We start from the raw sequence: 16,372 nt of genomic DNA, 5'->3' as shown, positions 1-16,372 counted from the left end.
TCCCTTTTCGTTCAACTTAGTGGATTTCCTGCCACGTGTGTACACACGCGCGCGCGCACACACACACACACACACACACACACACACACTCTCTTTCATTGCTCTTTTGTTTTTAAGGAACAGATATTACTCCAAGGAAAAGTGTAAAGGTTGTACTTCCTAAGGAGCACACTTCAATGACTATAATGGCTATCGGTGTGTTTAAGATGACTCAAGTCTATAATGAAAAAGTCTCAGTTGCAAATGTGAAAATTAAGACGCCAAGAGACTATTGTTGCAAAACATCATAATTCTTCCTAAAGACCTTCAGAGGGAGCTGGCTGCTGGAACGGGTGTAATTTGTCTCCTACAAGTGTGGTAAAGGCTTCCTGAAGTAGGAAGGACAGTGAAATGTGTTAAGCATTTGGGTAATTTTAAAAAAATTTTAAAACTAAGCACTTGATTTGGTAGGGGGAAAAGGCCATATTATTTGGTCAGCTCAGTTTCCTTCCAAGGTGTTACCTCATGCATACATCAAAACTGCAAGATTGATGGAAAGATGAGAAACCCTTATCCTAGAAGTCTTTATTGGGGACATGATGAACTTGATGTCATGCTGTTAGTCTGAGAACTGAATTGCTCCAGAATTAAAGAAATTCCTAAGTAGAGCTGAAATACTAAAACATGGCCTTGTATCATGCAGATCCAAGAGATGGAAATAAACATGCTTTGGCTGCCTGGGAACTCTCATTTTAAACTCCCAAATCTACAGCCTATTATCAAGTTCATCAAGTACACCCTAAACCCAATGTGTTAAGTATAATGTAATGATGAATTAAACAATTTGTAAAGAACTTATAAAAATTCAAAGCCAAATTGTATGATTGCTGTCTAAGGACCTAGTTTTAAGATTTGTCTCAAGTAATTCACACTACCTGTAGCTCAGAGGACATGCATAGGCAATTTCCTTCATTTTAAGGTTCCAAACCCACATTCTACTAGCCTTTCCAACCCTAGCCAGGAACCCATCATACAAAACAGGGGATCCTGAAATCCAAATGCCCATTCACCAACATCTTAACCAAATTTACCTCCAGTAAATACTTTTTTGTCAACTTTCAGGATTAGGGATATTTTTTTGGGGGGGGGCGGGACAATGGGGGTTAAGTGACTTGTCCAGGTTCATACAGCTAGTGTCAAGTGTCTGAGGCCGGATTTGAACTCAGGTTCTCCTGAATCCAGGGCTGGTGCTTTATCTACAGTGCCACCTAGCTGCCCCTGATTAGGGATTCTTAATCTAGGATCCATGTACTTAAAAAGAGAACTTTTTCAACACATTTCCTTTGCATTCCTGTTTTACATGTTATGTATTCCCACTGTTCCTTTCTCCCTTCTCTGCCCCCTCCATAAAAAATACAAAACCTGCCCTGTTAAAATTTTCCTTTGCAACCACTTGAATAGCTAGAATTGGGTAGCAGTCAATCCGGTGTCTTAAATTCTTGTCAGCTCAAAGAATGTTACATCATTCTTCTTTCACTGCATCTCTTATCTGACAGCACCTGTGGACCCACATCACTGCCTAAGAGAAAAGCCGTTTCCTTTTCAGCATCTATTTCTTTGTCATTTCTTTCTATGGTCCCTCCTTGTCATATTTCCAACACCGGTCAGGTGTCTCCCTTGCCCTTTTATCTCTTTAAAACACTGAAGTGCTGGGGTGGGAAAACCAAGGAAAAAAAAAAGTGAAGGGTCAAGTCTAAATCCAAAGCTCCAAGTCACTCTCACAATTTCATCAAGTGCTTTTACTCTTCCCATTACCTCAGTTGGAAAATAAAAGTCACACAACTAATCCCTGGAACTCCTAATCCAAGGCTGTGTCAAATTAAATGGGGGATCAAACTTTGTTCAAGATCTATGTGCAACTGATAATGAGGTGACCCTTTTGTTTTTTGAAGGCTATACCAGTAGATCAGTGACAGGCTGATCGTTTGATAACCAAATCACATCATCAGTGCAACATTAGTGTGCTTGCCCTGCAAATGTTTGGGAGACAAATCATCGTCACACTACTCAAACTTTTGATCCTGTGATATATTCCATCACTCCATTCTCTGCCTGATGAACCACATTATTACAATTAAGAGAAAAGTAATTCAATCTTGAAAGTACAAATAGCAATGTGTTATGGATTTCCAAAGTTGGAAATCAACCTACCTTGCCTTGGGAAAGAGGAAGCTCTTAAAACAGCAAGGTTTCTTAGGAATATTGATATACCTGTGCTTCAATGAAACTATGGAGGCAGAAGAGTGGCTATTAGGAAAGTAGGATGATGAAATGGAAAATACACTAGCACCCACAGCATCTGAAGATTCAGGAGCTCAAAATCATTCTCCAAAATACTTGAAGATTTTCATATTGAGACATATTACAATTTTCCCAGAATGTTTAAGAGGAATTCAAAATATACACATACACATCCCCCTCAAGTATCACAATGTTTATTGATAGATACAAGTATATAAAATCAGGGCATGAACATGACTTGATAAATTAAGTAGACTTAATTTCAATACTATAATAAGGGACCAATTCAAATTCTCACCATTTTTTTGTTTCACACCCACAAAAACCATTTCTCTTCAAGGGCATTAACGATCTCTCAAAACTGATCAGTTTTGTGCAAGTAAACCATGTTTCTTTTAAAAAGACTTATGCACTTGCCCAGGCTCAAGGATATTAAAATCTAGTACATAAAGCCCATTACTAGAGGTAGAAATACAGGCAATATACTATTACGGCAACAACCATCGATTACAGTTAAGAATCCTCTGTAACAACCAAATGGATAATCAAATATTGCAACAACTCAAGTATTACACTGAGCAAAGTGCATCTCTACAGTATTCAGTGTTGCTATTCAGTTTTCTAACTTAAAACAGCCTATGATAACTGGCAGCCAAGAAGGTCCTTGCAACAGACTGCCTCTGCTTGAGAACTCAGGATGTAATTATTGCATGCTGCTAATACACTATCTAAACATTAAGGATACTCTAAGATATTTGATGGTAGACTATGATTAAGACGTTACACTACAAAAGACCTTAGGCAGAAGAGCATCCTATTGACACGCTTCTGCCTTAGATGTTGTGAAAACATGACAGCGGAATGCATTTTCGCAGTGGTGAGGTCAAACGCAGTTACATCCTAGCAACAGTATGTTTGCACAATTTTAAGGCTTTGGCTGGTCTTTAGTCAGCTTCTTCCTCCGATTCTTCTTCTTCAGCAGTTTCCAGCCAGGTGAGCCATTGGTTGACCTGTAAATTAAGATGAACAGCTTTTAGACAAGCAAGGAACACCTGGGATTAGAGATCAGGTTTCCCTAAACCCTAGGCCATTTTAAAATTAAGTCACCCCCAGCTAGGTGGCGCAGTGGATAGAGCACCAGCCTTAGATTCAGGACGACCCAAGTTCAAATCCGACCCCAGACACTTAACACTTACTAGCTGTGTGACCTTCGGCAAGTCACTTAACCCCAATTGCCTCACCAAAAAAGAAAAGAAAAAAAATCACCCCAAATGTAAGCATATTAAAGAAACCTGTTGCTCTGGGGGTAAGAAGATGAAAGAATTTTTCTTTGGGCCTGTTCATGACCATATTAAAGTATATAAACTAAGTCAAAAACAGGCTGGAATCCCTAAACTGTAATTTACTGTGGGACTTAAGTCAATCCGCTTGCATTTCAAGCTTTAATTTCTCCACTAATGTAAATTTTAATTAAGGCGCCACTTTTAGTTCCCCAATCCTAATTCTGTTTCCTATTATGTCACTTGCTAGTAAATCAACGAACAGGCACAATGTACTAAAACAAATTTACACTTGACACTAGCTGTGTGACTCTGGGCAAGTCACTTAACCCTCATTGCCCCGCAAAAAAACCAAACCAAACCAAACCAAAAAAAAATTTAGCCTTCAGGGAGAAATTCTCTATCTTTTTCAACCTGTAGATGCCTTTACTCAAAAAGCTTATTAATTTTTTTTGTGGGGCAATGAGGGTTAAGCAACTCCCCCAGGGTCACACAGCTAGTGTCAAGTGTCTGAGGCCTGATTTGAACTCAGGTCCTCCTGAATCCAAGGCCAGTGCTTTATCCACTGCACCACCTAGCTGCCCTCTGAAAAGCTTATTTCTATGATTTTTAACAGTCATAGATAAATAATATGACATACAAAAACCATTTAACAGAATTTTAAAAAAATCCCACACACATATAAATTTAGACAACACTATCAGTGAGAATTTACCTGGAATAAAGCCTTGCCCTTCCCTGGAAACTCTTGGGTTATATCCTCTTTCCATGCCAGGAAAGCTTCCTCTTCAATTATTTCCATATCATAGAAATGAACAAAGAAGCGCAGTAACATGCCTACAAGGAAAATCAAAAGCCACCATCAAGTAGTGTGTAAAGAACTAAACCAGGATTTCTTAAACTTTTCCCATTTAAGACTCCTTTTTGCCTGAGAAATTTTTGTGCACTCTCATTTCTATGGTCCCAAGTAGGCTTGCTACCCAGTTTAAAAAGCTTTGAACTATATAATAAACCAATATTTATGGTATTAAAACCCTAACATGCTCCACAAACTAAAGGCTCACAGGCCTCTATTAAGTGAAATACTTTTACCTTTTGGAAAGTTGTTATTGTAGCAGTGCACCTGAAGAGCATACAGGGCACTAACTTGTAGGTCGACGTGATCATGAAGAAACTTCTGCATTACTGGCTTGAAAGAGAGAAGCAGCTGTTTTTCCTGCTCCAACTGCTCTTTGGAAGGAGCAGAGGAAGAATCTGTTTCCTCACTGGGTGGGCTTACTTCACTAGAGATATACTGCAAGAAGCTGGATAAAACAGAAAAAGGTTTTAGTGAGTTTTAAGAGATTAAAAACATTTCTATGATCAAATGCCTTCATAGTTCTCTCAGCTGAGTTTAAAGACACAATTTACAACACCTTACCTAGTCATTAAAATGTTCACAAATCCCTTGTCTACATGAAGTTTGGGAGAAATGTTGTCTTTAATCCATTTATATATGGTTTGAGGGGATGGATCCAACTTTATTTGCTTCAACAGTTCCTTCTCCAATTTGAGAAGTGGGAACAAGAAACTAAGTCCCTTTCCCTCCAAAATCTCCAACATTCGATCCTTATTCTGATCGATTTCTGCAAGTAAAAAAGATGAAATAAAAAGATAAATTTTGAAAATCAAATAAGGTTTAACTAAATGAACAGAAATATTACTCAAAGAGATGCTATTTCACTGATACAGTCAGTATGGCCCAGGCTGCTTCTCTGCCTCTGCAACTGTCTTAGAAAATTGCCCAGAGCACTAACAGAGGGAGTTCAGGATGGGCTCAGGGTCAACAGGTAGGCATCAGAGGCAGAGCCAGAACATAGGTCTTCCCAGCTCAAGGCCAGCTCTCCTACTGTGCTACATTGGTGAGTTGATAAAATGCAACTACCTTCTCCAAGTATCCTTGTAAAAAGAATCAACTGTTAATACAAGCACAAAACCAGCAATGTCTTACCTGGAAGCATTTTCTGCATATTGACTTTGCTTTGCTGGAAAAGTTCTGTTAACCATTCACGATCTTGCAACTTAGCTAATTGTTGAAGGCAAAGTAAGAAGAGAGGGAAGTGGGTGCCGCTTTCCAGTGGTTGAGCTAGCTCTGAAATGCTCACCAACTCTGAAATGATGGCCCGGGCTGCAAACTGCGCTAAATAGGATTTCACCAAAGGGATGTCTACCTCAAGTTTTGGGCACTGATCCAATACATTCAGGAAAGCCTGGGGAGAAAAAAACCCAAAACTACCATGAGCTTCAGAGTTCAGTAGTTTGAGACTGGTGGCAATTAGGCTATTTCAATGGGACAAAGCAATGCTCCCATACCTGCATGAAGTTGTCACTAGTGGCTATTCCTTCCTGTTTAAGTAAGCTGATCAAAGCGCTGGCTTTTTCTTTGTCTTCATCAGTCCTGTCTAGTGATTGGATGATTACTTTGCTTAACATCTCTGGAAGAAAGTGTTTGGGGGCCCTCATTTCCCGTACACCATTGACAGCATCATTTGCATTCCCACTATTCAGATACTCTGTCACCACAGCTTCCTGCAAGGGAGAAACAGCCAATATGTGAGTGCCTTTCCTAGATGTGCACCATAAAATAAGGAAGTTTTTCAGGACTATTTTAAGGACAACTTACAGTTAGTTTGAGCAGTTCTTCTTTTGATGGTGGAGGCTTTTTACTGATCTTGGCAGGCTTCTCTTGAATAAGTGGTGGATTAGTTTTGAGGCCAAGCTGAGGAGTCTAAAAATAGCAATGAAACACATTTTTCTTTATGTCATGTTGTACATGATGATCTTTTACATAGTCCCTACAAGTCCTGTTGAGCAGTCAGTCTTCCTAATCTTCACCACTAAAAGGAATGGCATTTACTCTCTGACAGAAGTAACACAACAGGAAATATGGAAGAGGAGCAGAGAGAGGGAGGCCCTAATGTCAGACAGGAATGCTTAGGATGTTCTTTACCTGTCCCAGAGGTGGCGTTTGAGTGCGTGGTGGTTGTGCACTGGGAGGAATCATAGTTATCTGGGGCTGAAGCTTTGGCACTTGATTTTTATTCATTAGGAAAGATTGAGCAGGCCTCAGACTAATCTGTAACGACATACAAATCACTCTTACAACATCATTAGACTTTAAGAAGAATCTTTAAATTTCTCCTATTCCTCCCCGAAAATCAGTTACAGGAGTCTAGGGTCAAGACCTTTTACTTAAGTATTTAAGTTGACTAACAGGTAAACTTAAAGGTGGGATTGACATTTGTAATAAACCTATTATGTATTCTTTTCCTAGGGTCACAACTCTAATACATTATCCCATCAGCTCAACTAGGTCTAAATTAAAAGAAAAGACAGCTTATTTTCAGGGAACGATATATACCACGTCTAATATTTCCCTTCCTCTAGTATTTTAACAAAAAAAAAGGTAGAGTTGCCCTCATATCTCATAATCTTGTTCACAGGACGCTGGACATCCAAAGATAGAAGAGGAGAAAAAGGAAAGTATAGAAAAGAAGAGGTAAAGAATTCCAGCATTAAGTCCTCATAATAACGCGTCTTTCTATAATCATTGGGCAATATATTTTGAATCCACAAACTATGGTAATGAGTAACACAGGCAAAGTACCTCATCTGCATTAAGCTGTCCTTTCTTAGAAAACCGAGGTGGCATATCCTTCGACTGTCCTTGCAGCTGGGATAAGAGTCCCTGACTCTGGTTATGGTAGAGCTGGCTTAGCCCCTATTTCAGAAAGAAAGAAAAAGTCTAGATAAAGGAGTCCACAAATAATGGTAATAAAGAATCAGAGAGTCCAGTCAAGTCATGAAGAAAGCCTAGCTGGATATGCCCAAAGAAAGTGAATGATGAGACAGGAGCATAAAAAATGTACCATCTAGCCTAACAGGTACTTAATGAAGCCAGCTGTTTCCAGGTCCACTAACTGGCAAAATCTAAGTGAAGAGAAGATTAGGGTTTTACTAGTTTAGAGGTTTTGGCATTTTCCCAACTTTTATTAGAAATTAAGTTTTCAGTTGTTTGCTCATAAAAAAAATGTAACACTCTAAAATGCTTTCTTACCTGGCTTTTCATAAACTTGCCTCCCATCTCTCCAAACTGGGATTGTGTAGGAGGCATGATATGACCCCCATGGCCATTGAAGAGTTGATTTGATCGATGACGTCCCATGGTGGGTGAAAATCTATCCTGGATAACTCCTGGACCAGTACCAATTCCGCTTCCTAAAAAATAAGGATTATAGATTTCTAAAAATAATAAGGATTATATTTCTAAAAACCTTTCTACTGTCCAACTGACTTTTCTTTTATTCAGTTACCTGGCATTTGTCCAAACATATCAGCAAGTCCTCCAAGTGGGTCCCTGTCAAGTTTCATCCTGGGTGGCATAAACGGTCCCTCCAGGAAAAAGTCACTTCTCATCCCTTGAGCCATAGGAGCAGGAATAAAAACTCCTAGATCCTTCAAAACAACAACAAAAGATTTTGACCTGCTGACTTACAAATATTTATTCAATTACATAGAAGTCCAAAGTAGTTTTAAAAAGCCAGCATGATCATGAACTTCTTTAGTCAGTTACTATCTATATTATTCTAATCTACTCATTCCTAGTAAAGAAACAAGAAAACGCAAAATGAGTTTCAATGCACTAAACTTAACACAAGCCATGAAATCCCACACATTTATGGAGATGTTCAGAATTTAAGTCCCCACCATCTCAAACATTACAAAAAAACCCATCCCTTACTTTTACTGCATCTTGACGGATTTGATTGATCGTCTTTGGTCCATTGTCAAGAAAAGCTTTGCGAGGAACCCAATTGTGTTCTCGCAACTCCACAGTATCCTTTGATTAAAAAAAAAATTGCTTTACATTTTATTGGCAAGAATGATAATCAGAGTAATGGAATCATTTATGGACAAAGTCTTACCTGCAGCAGGAAACGAATCCTTGCTGGCAATTCCTTACTTAGCATTAAGGAACACATTCGGGCAAAATACTGATCCATTAAGGACTGAAAGAGAAAAATAGTTAATTGGCTCACAAATTAAGGTAAATCATCATGTAATCTACACATTTACTAAGGCGTCCTAGAGATTATAGCCAAAGCTTTTGATTGAATATATTGGAGTGGGCCTATATCAGCACAACCAATCACATGTTTGATATAGGGGATAATAGGATGATAGACAATGAATGACAATACCTTGGCTCTTTCATGGTCTAACCTAGGCCCCACTGTCCTCATTATCTGACAGAGGCACTCCAAATCCTCTCCCATATCTTTGAGTTGTACTCTCTTCTTCTTTTCCAAAAGCTGTTATGTGTCAAAACAAACAAACAAAAAACTGATTAAATCTTTGTAGGCACACCATTAACACAATACCAGCTCCATATACTGTGAAAACAATCAGCTAAGGCATTTCCAGCTTCCAACAACAGCTAGTGGGCAGATGGGTTTTTAGAAAAGCTAAGCTTAATCGTTATCCCCCCCCAAATATTTGACTATCCTACCTGTATAAGCAATACAAAATACTCCAACAGTTCTCCCATATCTTTAAGGCTACATCATTAAAGTTTTCAAAGGTAAAAAAACACAAAGCCCCTGAATAACTTACTGTTTTGATGCACTTATGAAGGATAGATTCATGAATAAGATCAAGCTTGCCAAGTTCTCCAATGAATTTGATGTTCCCCAACATCTTGATCTTAGCAATGGCTCTCTGTTCCTCCTCCTCAGGAAGGAGGGGGTTGTCACGTTTGTCATAGACTAGAAAGTAACGAGACCAAGTTTTAGTGCTTAAGCTTAATTAACAAAAAGAAAGTAATAGGAAGTTGAAGGGGGCAGAAGTCAGGGAAGAGAAAAAAATGACAAGATCTTACTATCAACATTTCTGGTTCGGTTTTCAAATTCATCTTGTAGTTTGGAAATTAGGAGGCGTCTGAATGTCTATTGAAAAGAAGAGATACCAATGAAATATTCTAAAAACAAACGAGTAGCAAATATAAATATGCAAATATTTGGCAAGCAATAAAGAAAGAAAAATGAACAAACCCTTACTGTGCTTTGCTTCTGTCCTGGCTGACCCTCAGCTGCCGGGCCATCAAAGTTTGGTGCATCTTCTGCCAGTCGCAGACATAGTTGAGCGTACAGTGAGCTATACTTTGGCTCTTCAAGGGCTTTGTCCACAATCTAGAAATAGAAGTTTACTCCTTTAAAGACATTATTTGTTTGGAGGTTTAAAAAGAAAATTTAAAAAGCCACCCCTTAAGAATCCTGCTGATCACTGCAAATGCTATCTTCCATTTGTATTACATTCACACCAAGTGTTTTTACTTTCTATTTGACTAGAAAAGCAATCAGATGCCTTGGATGCTATAAAAGATGTCTATTTCTTCACACAGTTGGGGGCAGGGGAATGATGTTCATAGTTCTAATCATGTACATACAATGTACTTTTAGAACTTTAGGGACCCAAAGCAAAGTGAGTTTCCAGGCTCAGGTGTCCTGACATCCAGGTGTCACCTACTCCATGAAGTTTTCCTTCATGCATTCCCTCTTCAAAAACTCCAGAACACTTCCTTTGCTCCACTTTTACTCTTCCTGATGTATTCATCTGTATAAATGTCCTATTCCCTCTCCTGCTGCCTCCCTGCCCTCTCCTCCAAGAGTTTAAGTTACTTGAGGGTTTGGAGCATTTTCCAAGTCACACGATTTAAAAGAATATTTAATTGTAGTATCTTCTAGAGTAGTTGTATCATTACAAATTAAAAACATGAACTGAATTATATTCAGGTGTTTTAAGAATAAAAGAAAAGGGAAGAAGTTTTTACCATTCATAGTTTAGCTTACCAGCAGAATGACCCCTTTTAAGATGAGTTTAGACTCTACACCCACATTGAGGAGCTCAAGGCATAGCTTGTCAAACTTTTCAGGAGTAAGCTTATTGAGTATGCTGGAGAAAAACAAAACAGACATTAAATGCTTCTTCTTGGCACTAATCCAAATACCAGAATATTTTTTGTATCTATTCCTTAGTTTATGTTATGAGCCAGTAAGTAGACATTCCTACCTAACAATACTGTTTTGTCTGATTTTGGATCAAACAATGAATGAGGTTTTATAATTAAGCTTTGTATGTACATGTACATAAACACAAGGGGGTCCTTGCTGCCTGAAAAGTCCCAGAGGTTGGGGAAGGTTATGAACAAAAGGAAAAGACAAGCCCACTGAGAATTCAGGAAGAAGCCAGAGTATCTGAATCTAGTCAATCTGATCTACAGTTCAGACAGTCTCTCTCCATATTCTATATCACCAGGAATTTATATACTGGCTTGTCAGCATAATACACTATGACTCTATCTCCTTTCGCTGTATGTTACAAGTTGTCGCTCCAGAACACAATTTATATGGCCTGTAAAGCCATTGTAGCTGACAGACAGAAGTCCTTTCCTTACCCTCTTACTTTCCTGAAGATTGCGTCATGTCGTTCTTTTTCGTTTGCGGAGTTGTTTGCTGCGGAGTTGTCATCTCGTCTAGTGCTTCGTGCAGGGATCCATTTCTGAGCGTTTTGCCCTGGGGTTTTCCCCAGGAACTCGCTGATTAAGAGAGGAGAAAAATAAAAGCCAGGATTATGAATAGCTTCTACAAAGAGATATCTAAACATACCAAATTCACCAGCTCAAAATCCCCAAAGGGGGGAAATCCCAGTTCAGTCCCCCCCCCCCCGACTTTTAACAGAGATGAATGTGTGTATATATATATTAAACATAAATAAGATCACCACTCCCTCATATGTTTAAGACTTTGAATCTAAGGAAGAGTGACAAACAAATAGTAAAAAATACAAATGCTATGGGAATTTTGAGGATGAATCCTTTCCCAAGAAACAAAAGGTAGGAAAAGAAACAAGGATCTGATATAATGCACACTAATTATCAAAAAGGTTTAAAGCAAATTCTGCCCTGTAGCATTGTTTTGCGGTTTCTAATACCCAAGACTAGATGACTGAACAAACGTGCGGAAGGATAAGGAAGCGTAGCTACAGCACTAGAAACACAGAGACCTTTCAGGCGCATGTTGCCATGTAGACCAGATACCTGTTGCCGGCAGTCTTGGGATAGTGCTGAGGTGCACCCCTACTTCCTCCTCCGCCCGAAGAAGCACTGTTTTCACAAAGACAAAACTTTTCAGCCACAGTAATTTTTCACATGGTGAGAGCCCTCCGATTTTTCCATGAGTGCTACCTTTAGGACAGGACTTTAAAGGCCAGCGATGCTCTATCACTTTGGGAAATCCTAATTAGAGACGTCCCACATGCATTCTTTGATGACTGCACCCCTCTTTAGCCAGCTTAGGGCACAAAGACCCAATGCTGCCTGCTTCTGAAGCTTGTGCAGCAGCAGTTTTTCTCCATGTAATCACAGAGCACCTAGTTAACCACTGAGCAAGGAGCTGTGCTGTCCCGGTATGTTTAAAGGAGGCTCAATGAAGACCTTTTAACCAAACTCTCCAGTAGGTGGATTCTGCCATCCATCTGTTGGCTTCACCCCCCTCCTAAGCATCCAGTTTGACTCGCACTTTAAAAGCTGTTCTGGGGTCACCACATGGCTCCCTCTGAAACGAGAAGCACCCCCTTCTGCAATCGCACTCTCCACTTTGGCGGCTTGACAACGAAGAGTCTTCAAAAGAATAATATTAATGGATGGGGGTGGGAGGGGTGGGGGGAGGGGGGAGAAGTGAAAAACCTAGAAAAACCGTGAAAGGAGAAAATAAACCAGGATTAGCGACCTCAGCAGCGGGCGGGCCCCCCCCCCCCCCCACGGTTATCCGGCCGCCCGGGCGGCGGGTCCCAGGTCTCTGCTGCAATGCAGATCTCCTCGGACTAAACACAGTGCATCCAAACCCTGCGGTGGGGGTGGGGGGAGGAAGGAGCGTCCGCATTGTTTCCCCCCCCCCCCAGGCCGCAGAGATACCTTGGTTTCTCAGAGGCTGGAGCTTGACCAGCTGACCAGTGTCCTCAAACTAGCGTTAAAAACAGCCACCCACGGGAATCGTGCCCGCCCCACTGGGGGAGCGGAGCCCCCTCGGGCTGGAGCCCCGGGGCGGGTCGCCGGGTCTCCCCCCGCCCCGCTAGTCTAATTAATGGCTGGGGGGAGGGGAGGTGGCCGAGCGGCCCCAGGCCCGGCCCTTCGAACAAAAGACCAGGGGTCCCTGGGGCCCGGCTTTTGTTTCCCTCCCTCCGGCCCGGGCCCCAGGCAGCGCCCACGGCCCGGCCGCTCTTTGTTCTCGGGACAGGAAGGTCTCGGCCCCGGCGGGACGACGGAGGCGGCCCCTCCCCGACCCCCTCCCCCAATTCTCCCGGCGGCGGGCTCGGGGCGCTCCGGGAGCCCGCACCTCCTCCCCGCCGGGGCCGGCACCAAGGGCTCCTGTGTTGCTCCGGGCCTCGAGCTCGGCCTCTCCCCGCGCGCACGCGCCTTTCGAACGGCCGAGCCGGTAACCGGCCCCCGGCCCGACCCCGGAGCCGGGCTCGGCCGGAGCCGGCGCCGCCGCCCGCCCGCCTGCAGGCGGGCCCCGCCCGGGGCGGCCGCCGCCGCCGCCGCCGCCGCAATGCGAAAGGGCGACACGAGGCCGCCGCCGCCGCTGTGGCCGGCACGCCGCGGCCTGGCCTCGGGCTGCCCTCCCTTCCGGCTCCCCTCCTCCCTCCGCGCCCCCGGCCGGCGCCTCGGGCTGGCGGCCGCTCGGCAGCTCATCTCCGCCCGGGCTGCGCCGGGCCTCCGGTCCCGGGGCCTGCCCGAGGGGGCTCGACGGCGCGGGGGTCCCCGCGGCGGGAGGCCCGGCCCGGTCCGGCCGCCGCCATGGCCGCCTCCGCCTGCCGCCGCCATTTTGTGCCGCTCGAGAAGGAGCCGGAGGACGGCGGCCATCTTAGAGCGCGCCGCTCCAACGGCGGCCGCCGCGGCTCCGCTCATTTCCTCACCTTCAACCGAGGCCTCAGCAGCCGCCGCCGCAGCTGCCTCCTCAGGATCCGGTCGTCGGGGACGGGGGGGAAGGGGGAGGGGAACGGAAAACAAAAAAGGGGGAGGGAAGGGGGAAGGAGCCGGGGACTGGGTGAAGGTCTCAGCTCAAGGGAGTCGCTGCTGCAGCCACCACCCGGTACCCGCCGCCACCTCCATAGAGCTCCAACTCGCTGCTGGCGCGGCGGCTAGTCTGCAGCCGAACTTATCACTCTGGGGCAGCCGAACCCGCCGGAGCCGCCCCGAACGGCCCGCCCTCCGCCCAATCAGCGACCGGCCTGTTGCGCACCGCCAATCCGCGGAGGGTCCCGGGGCGGGGCCACGGCACCAAGCTGGGTTGAGGCGCAGCACAGCCGCAGTGCGCCAAGCCCTATTCACTAAGCCTTTTAGGTCAAGTAAGTGGCGTAAGGGAGCTGGCGAGCCGGGCCCGGGCGGAGGCGGCGGGGAGTGGGGCAGGGAGGTTGGCGTAAATGGGGAGAAGCCGATGGAGGCGGCCTTTCCTTCTCCTCCTCCACCGCCTCATTGTTCCTGTGGCCCACCCGGATTACACAACCTCTCGCTTTTCCGTGGGGCGGGAGGGGGCGCGGCGGCGGCGGCTCCTTCCACCCCCCCCCGCCTCCCCCTACCCTCCCTGGCGGGTCCCGAAGAAAGGTCGTCGCCTCCCCTTTGCTCCGGGTCTGCGGCCTGCAGGCGTAGCCGATCTCCAAGCGGCCCCGCGGCCCCGGGAGCGCCGGCTGCGGCCCGAGTGGCCGGGCTTGTGGGTCGGGAGGGCGGGTGCAGGCTGGGTTCCCGGCCCCGCCGCGTGCTCGTGAACCCCAGCGGGGAGAGGGAGCGCGGAGGACCCCCGGGGCGGGGATGCCCTCTCCCCCCATCCCTGCAGAGGGCCGGGCTGGTCCAGCAGCACCGGCCACCCCTCACCCCCACCCCCGACCCCCGGGATGGAGAGGCCGGAGTACCGAGGGGGTGGTGGCCGCACACCCCCCCCCCCCAATCCCCGACCTTTCCAAAGGACCGGCTGCTCTTGGTATGCTGTGGCCAGAAGCAAGACCCCCTCCCCTCCCCAAAAAGAAGACCCCTACCCCTCCACCCCACATCCCTGGTGACCCATCCAGCCATGGAAGGAGTGAAAGGCCAGTGTTTGTCAAAGGCCTGGGCATGTCAAAACGGCTCCCGAGTGTTGAAAGCCGTCCAACCCCTACTTTAACCCACCCAACGGAAGGCTGCCCCGGCGGAGGTTTTCCTAGGACGTGGGGGCTGATCATAGAAGCCGAAATGCAGGGGAGTGGTCCCATTTCGCTCCCCCCTCTGCATTTACAGGTCTGGACAAAAGATCTTAAGGCGACTCATTCCTGCCCCCTCAATCCCCCCCCTTCTCCCCCCCTCCCCCGCTTATTCCTGTGCAATCGGTCTCATTTGAACCTTCACCTTGACCACTGAAGCCAAAGCAGTTCCCGTACTTGTCATTTCTTAAGGCGAGGGGGAACCCCACTTGTTTTCTGGAAAGGAAAATTTTGATTAAAATGCAAAGCATTTCCCTTGTAAAGGTGTTTATTTTCCCACTTTGGGTTGACAGATAACCTTGAATTGGGAAAATCTAGTTCGATAATCTCAATGAATCAACTTCAGATGTTTGCATTTAAGGTAACATCTCTAGATTGGATTCCTTGACCAAAGAGCACCTGCTTAACCTAGGTCCAGAAACCTGGAGTTCCAGTTGAAAAAAATTAAAGGACTCAAAAACTCAGGATTATTTTCAAACAGGGTTACAAAAATGTATTCTGTAAATTTCCAAAATCCTTTGTGTTAAAAATTCCAAAATGGATGAATTGATTCTCTCTACAAGCTGTTATCAAATACCTACTCTTGTTTGAAGCCACCCCTTTGGATAAGAGAACGAAAAGAAATACTTCCTGCGTCTCAATAGTTACGTTCTACTGGAAGAATAGATAAATACAGTTAAAGAGGAAGGAGAGAGCTCTGACACCCAGGGCAGAGCTTCTTAAACGTTTTCCACTCCCAACCGTTTTTTACTGAGAAATTTTTCAGGACTCCCGAATTCAGTTATGTGTTAGGACCCGCAGTTTAAGAAGCTTTAATCTAGGAGATCAAGAAAGACTTCCCTAGGAAATGGGTTGAGTTGGGTCAACCAGCAAGCATTTATTTATCACCTAATTTGCGTCAGGCACTGTGCTGGGAGCAAAGAATGGAACCCTTTTTGCTCAAGGAGCTTTTTTTTTTCTTTTAGTGAGGCAATTGGGGTTAAGTGACTTGCCCAAGGTCACACAGCTAGTGTTAAGTGTCTGGAGGCTGGATTTGGAACTCAGGTCCTCCTGACTCCTATCCACTTCACCACCTAGCTGCCCCAAGGAGTTTATATTTTAACAGGGAAGGAAGGAAATAAGTATTAAGTCCCTGTGAGGTAGGTACTATCTCCAGTAGAGGAAACTGAGGCAAACAGGTTGTGACTTGCCCAGGGTCAACCAGGTAGCTTCTGAGGCTGGATTTGAACTCGGCTACCTCAGAGACAAGTGTATGCAGAATATGAGAATAAAGTCAAAGTACTTAAACACAAGGTAGTTTGGGAGGGAGGTGGGCACCAGCAATTAGGAGGGTTGGGAAAGTTTTTGTATAAGGTAGTTCTTGAGTTGGGTATTGAAGGAAGAACAAGGACCTCTGAAGAGAGAATGCAGTCCCGGTATGGGGGACTGAGGAAGCCCAATGCAAAGATAGGGAGACCGGAAATGGAGTATTACATGGGTAGAAG

General features: G+C 44.8%; 1 protein-coding gene and 1 non-coding gene across 2 annotated transcripts; both read right to left on the bottom strand.

Moving 5' to 3' along the window:
• Positions 1–2,458: 2,458 nt before the first annotated feature.
• On the bottom strand, positions 2,459–13,703 carry EIF4G2 (eukaryotic translation initiation factor 4 gamma 2). Its single transcript, XM_043970266.1, has 22 exons — positions 13,571–13,703; positions 12,215–12,340; positions 11,695–11,763; positions 11,053–11,193; positions 10,448–10,550; positions 9,650–9,787; positions 9,478–9,544; positions 9,213–9,364; positions 8,801–8,911; positions 8,525–8,608; positions 8,341–8,439; positions 7,913–8,054; positions 7,657–7,817; positions 7,207–7,320; positions 6,550–6,675; positions 6,223–6,327; positions 5,913–6,128; positions 5,551–5,809; positions 4,981–5,185; positions 4,653–4,864; positions 4,276–4,397; positions 2,459–3,290 (listed from the first exon to the last, which is right to left on the bottom strand). The coding sequence occupies exons 8-22, from the start codon at positions 9,294–9,296 to the stop codon at positions 3,225–3,227; spliced, it is 2,106 nt and encodes a 701-aa protein (XP_043826201.1). The 5' UTR covers positions 9,297–9,364; positions 9,478–9,544; positions 9,650–9,787; positions 10,448–10,550; positions 11,053–11,193; positions 11,695–11,763; positions 12,215–12,340; positions 13,571–13,703; the 3' UTR covers positions 2,459–3,224.
• On the bottom strand, positions 7,012–7,157 carry LOC122733192. The gene has a single exon (XR_006353776.1). It is a non-coding gene; the product is annotated as a small nucleolar RNA SNORD97 (small nucleolar RNA).
• Positions 13,704–16,372: the final 2,669 nt, after the last annotated feature.

This window comes from Dromiciops gliroides, chromosome 6, assembly GCF_019393635.1.
Source record: "Dromiciops gliroides isolate mDroGli1 chromosome 6, mDroGli1.pri, whole genome shotgun sequence".
NCBI classification, from domain to species: Eukaryota; Metazoa; Chordata; class Mammalia; order Microbiotheria; family Microbiotheriidae; genus Dromiciops; species Dromiciops gliroides.
This window is presented reverse-complemented; position numbering and strand designations above follow the sequence as displayed.

Bases quoted from the DNA above. Each gene is read 5' to 3' on its own strand.
- EIF4G2 (XM_043970266.1), bottom strand. From the start codon at position 9,296: ATGTTGGGGAACATCAAATTCATTGGAGAACTTGGCAAGCTTGATCTT. The intron at 6,328-6,549 runs GTAAAGAACATC...TGCTATTTTTAG, and splicing joins AAACGCCACCTCTGGGACAG to ACTCCTCAGCTTGGCCTCAA. The intron at 4,398-4,652 runs GTAAAAGTATTT...TTTTCCTTGTAG, and splicing joins CAATAACAACTTTCCAAAAG to GCATGTTACTGCGCTTCTTT.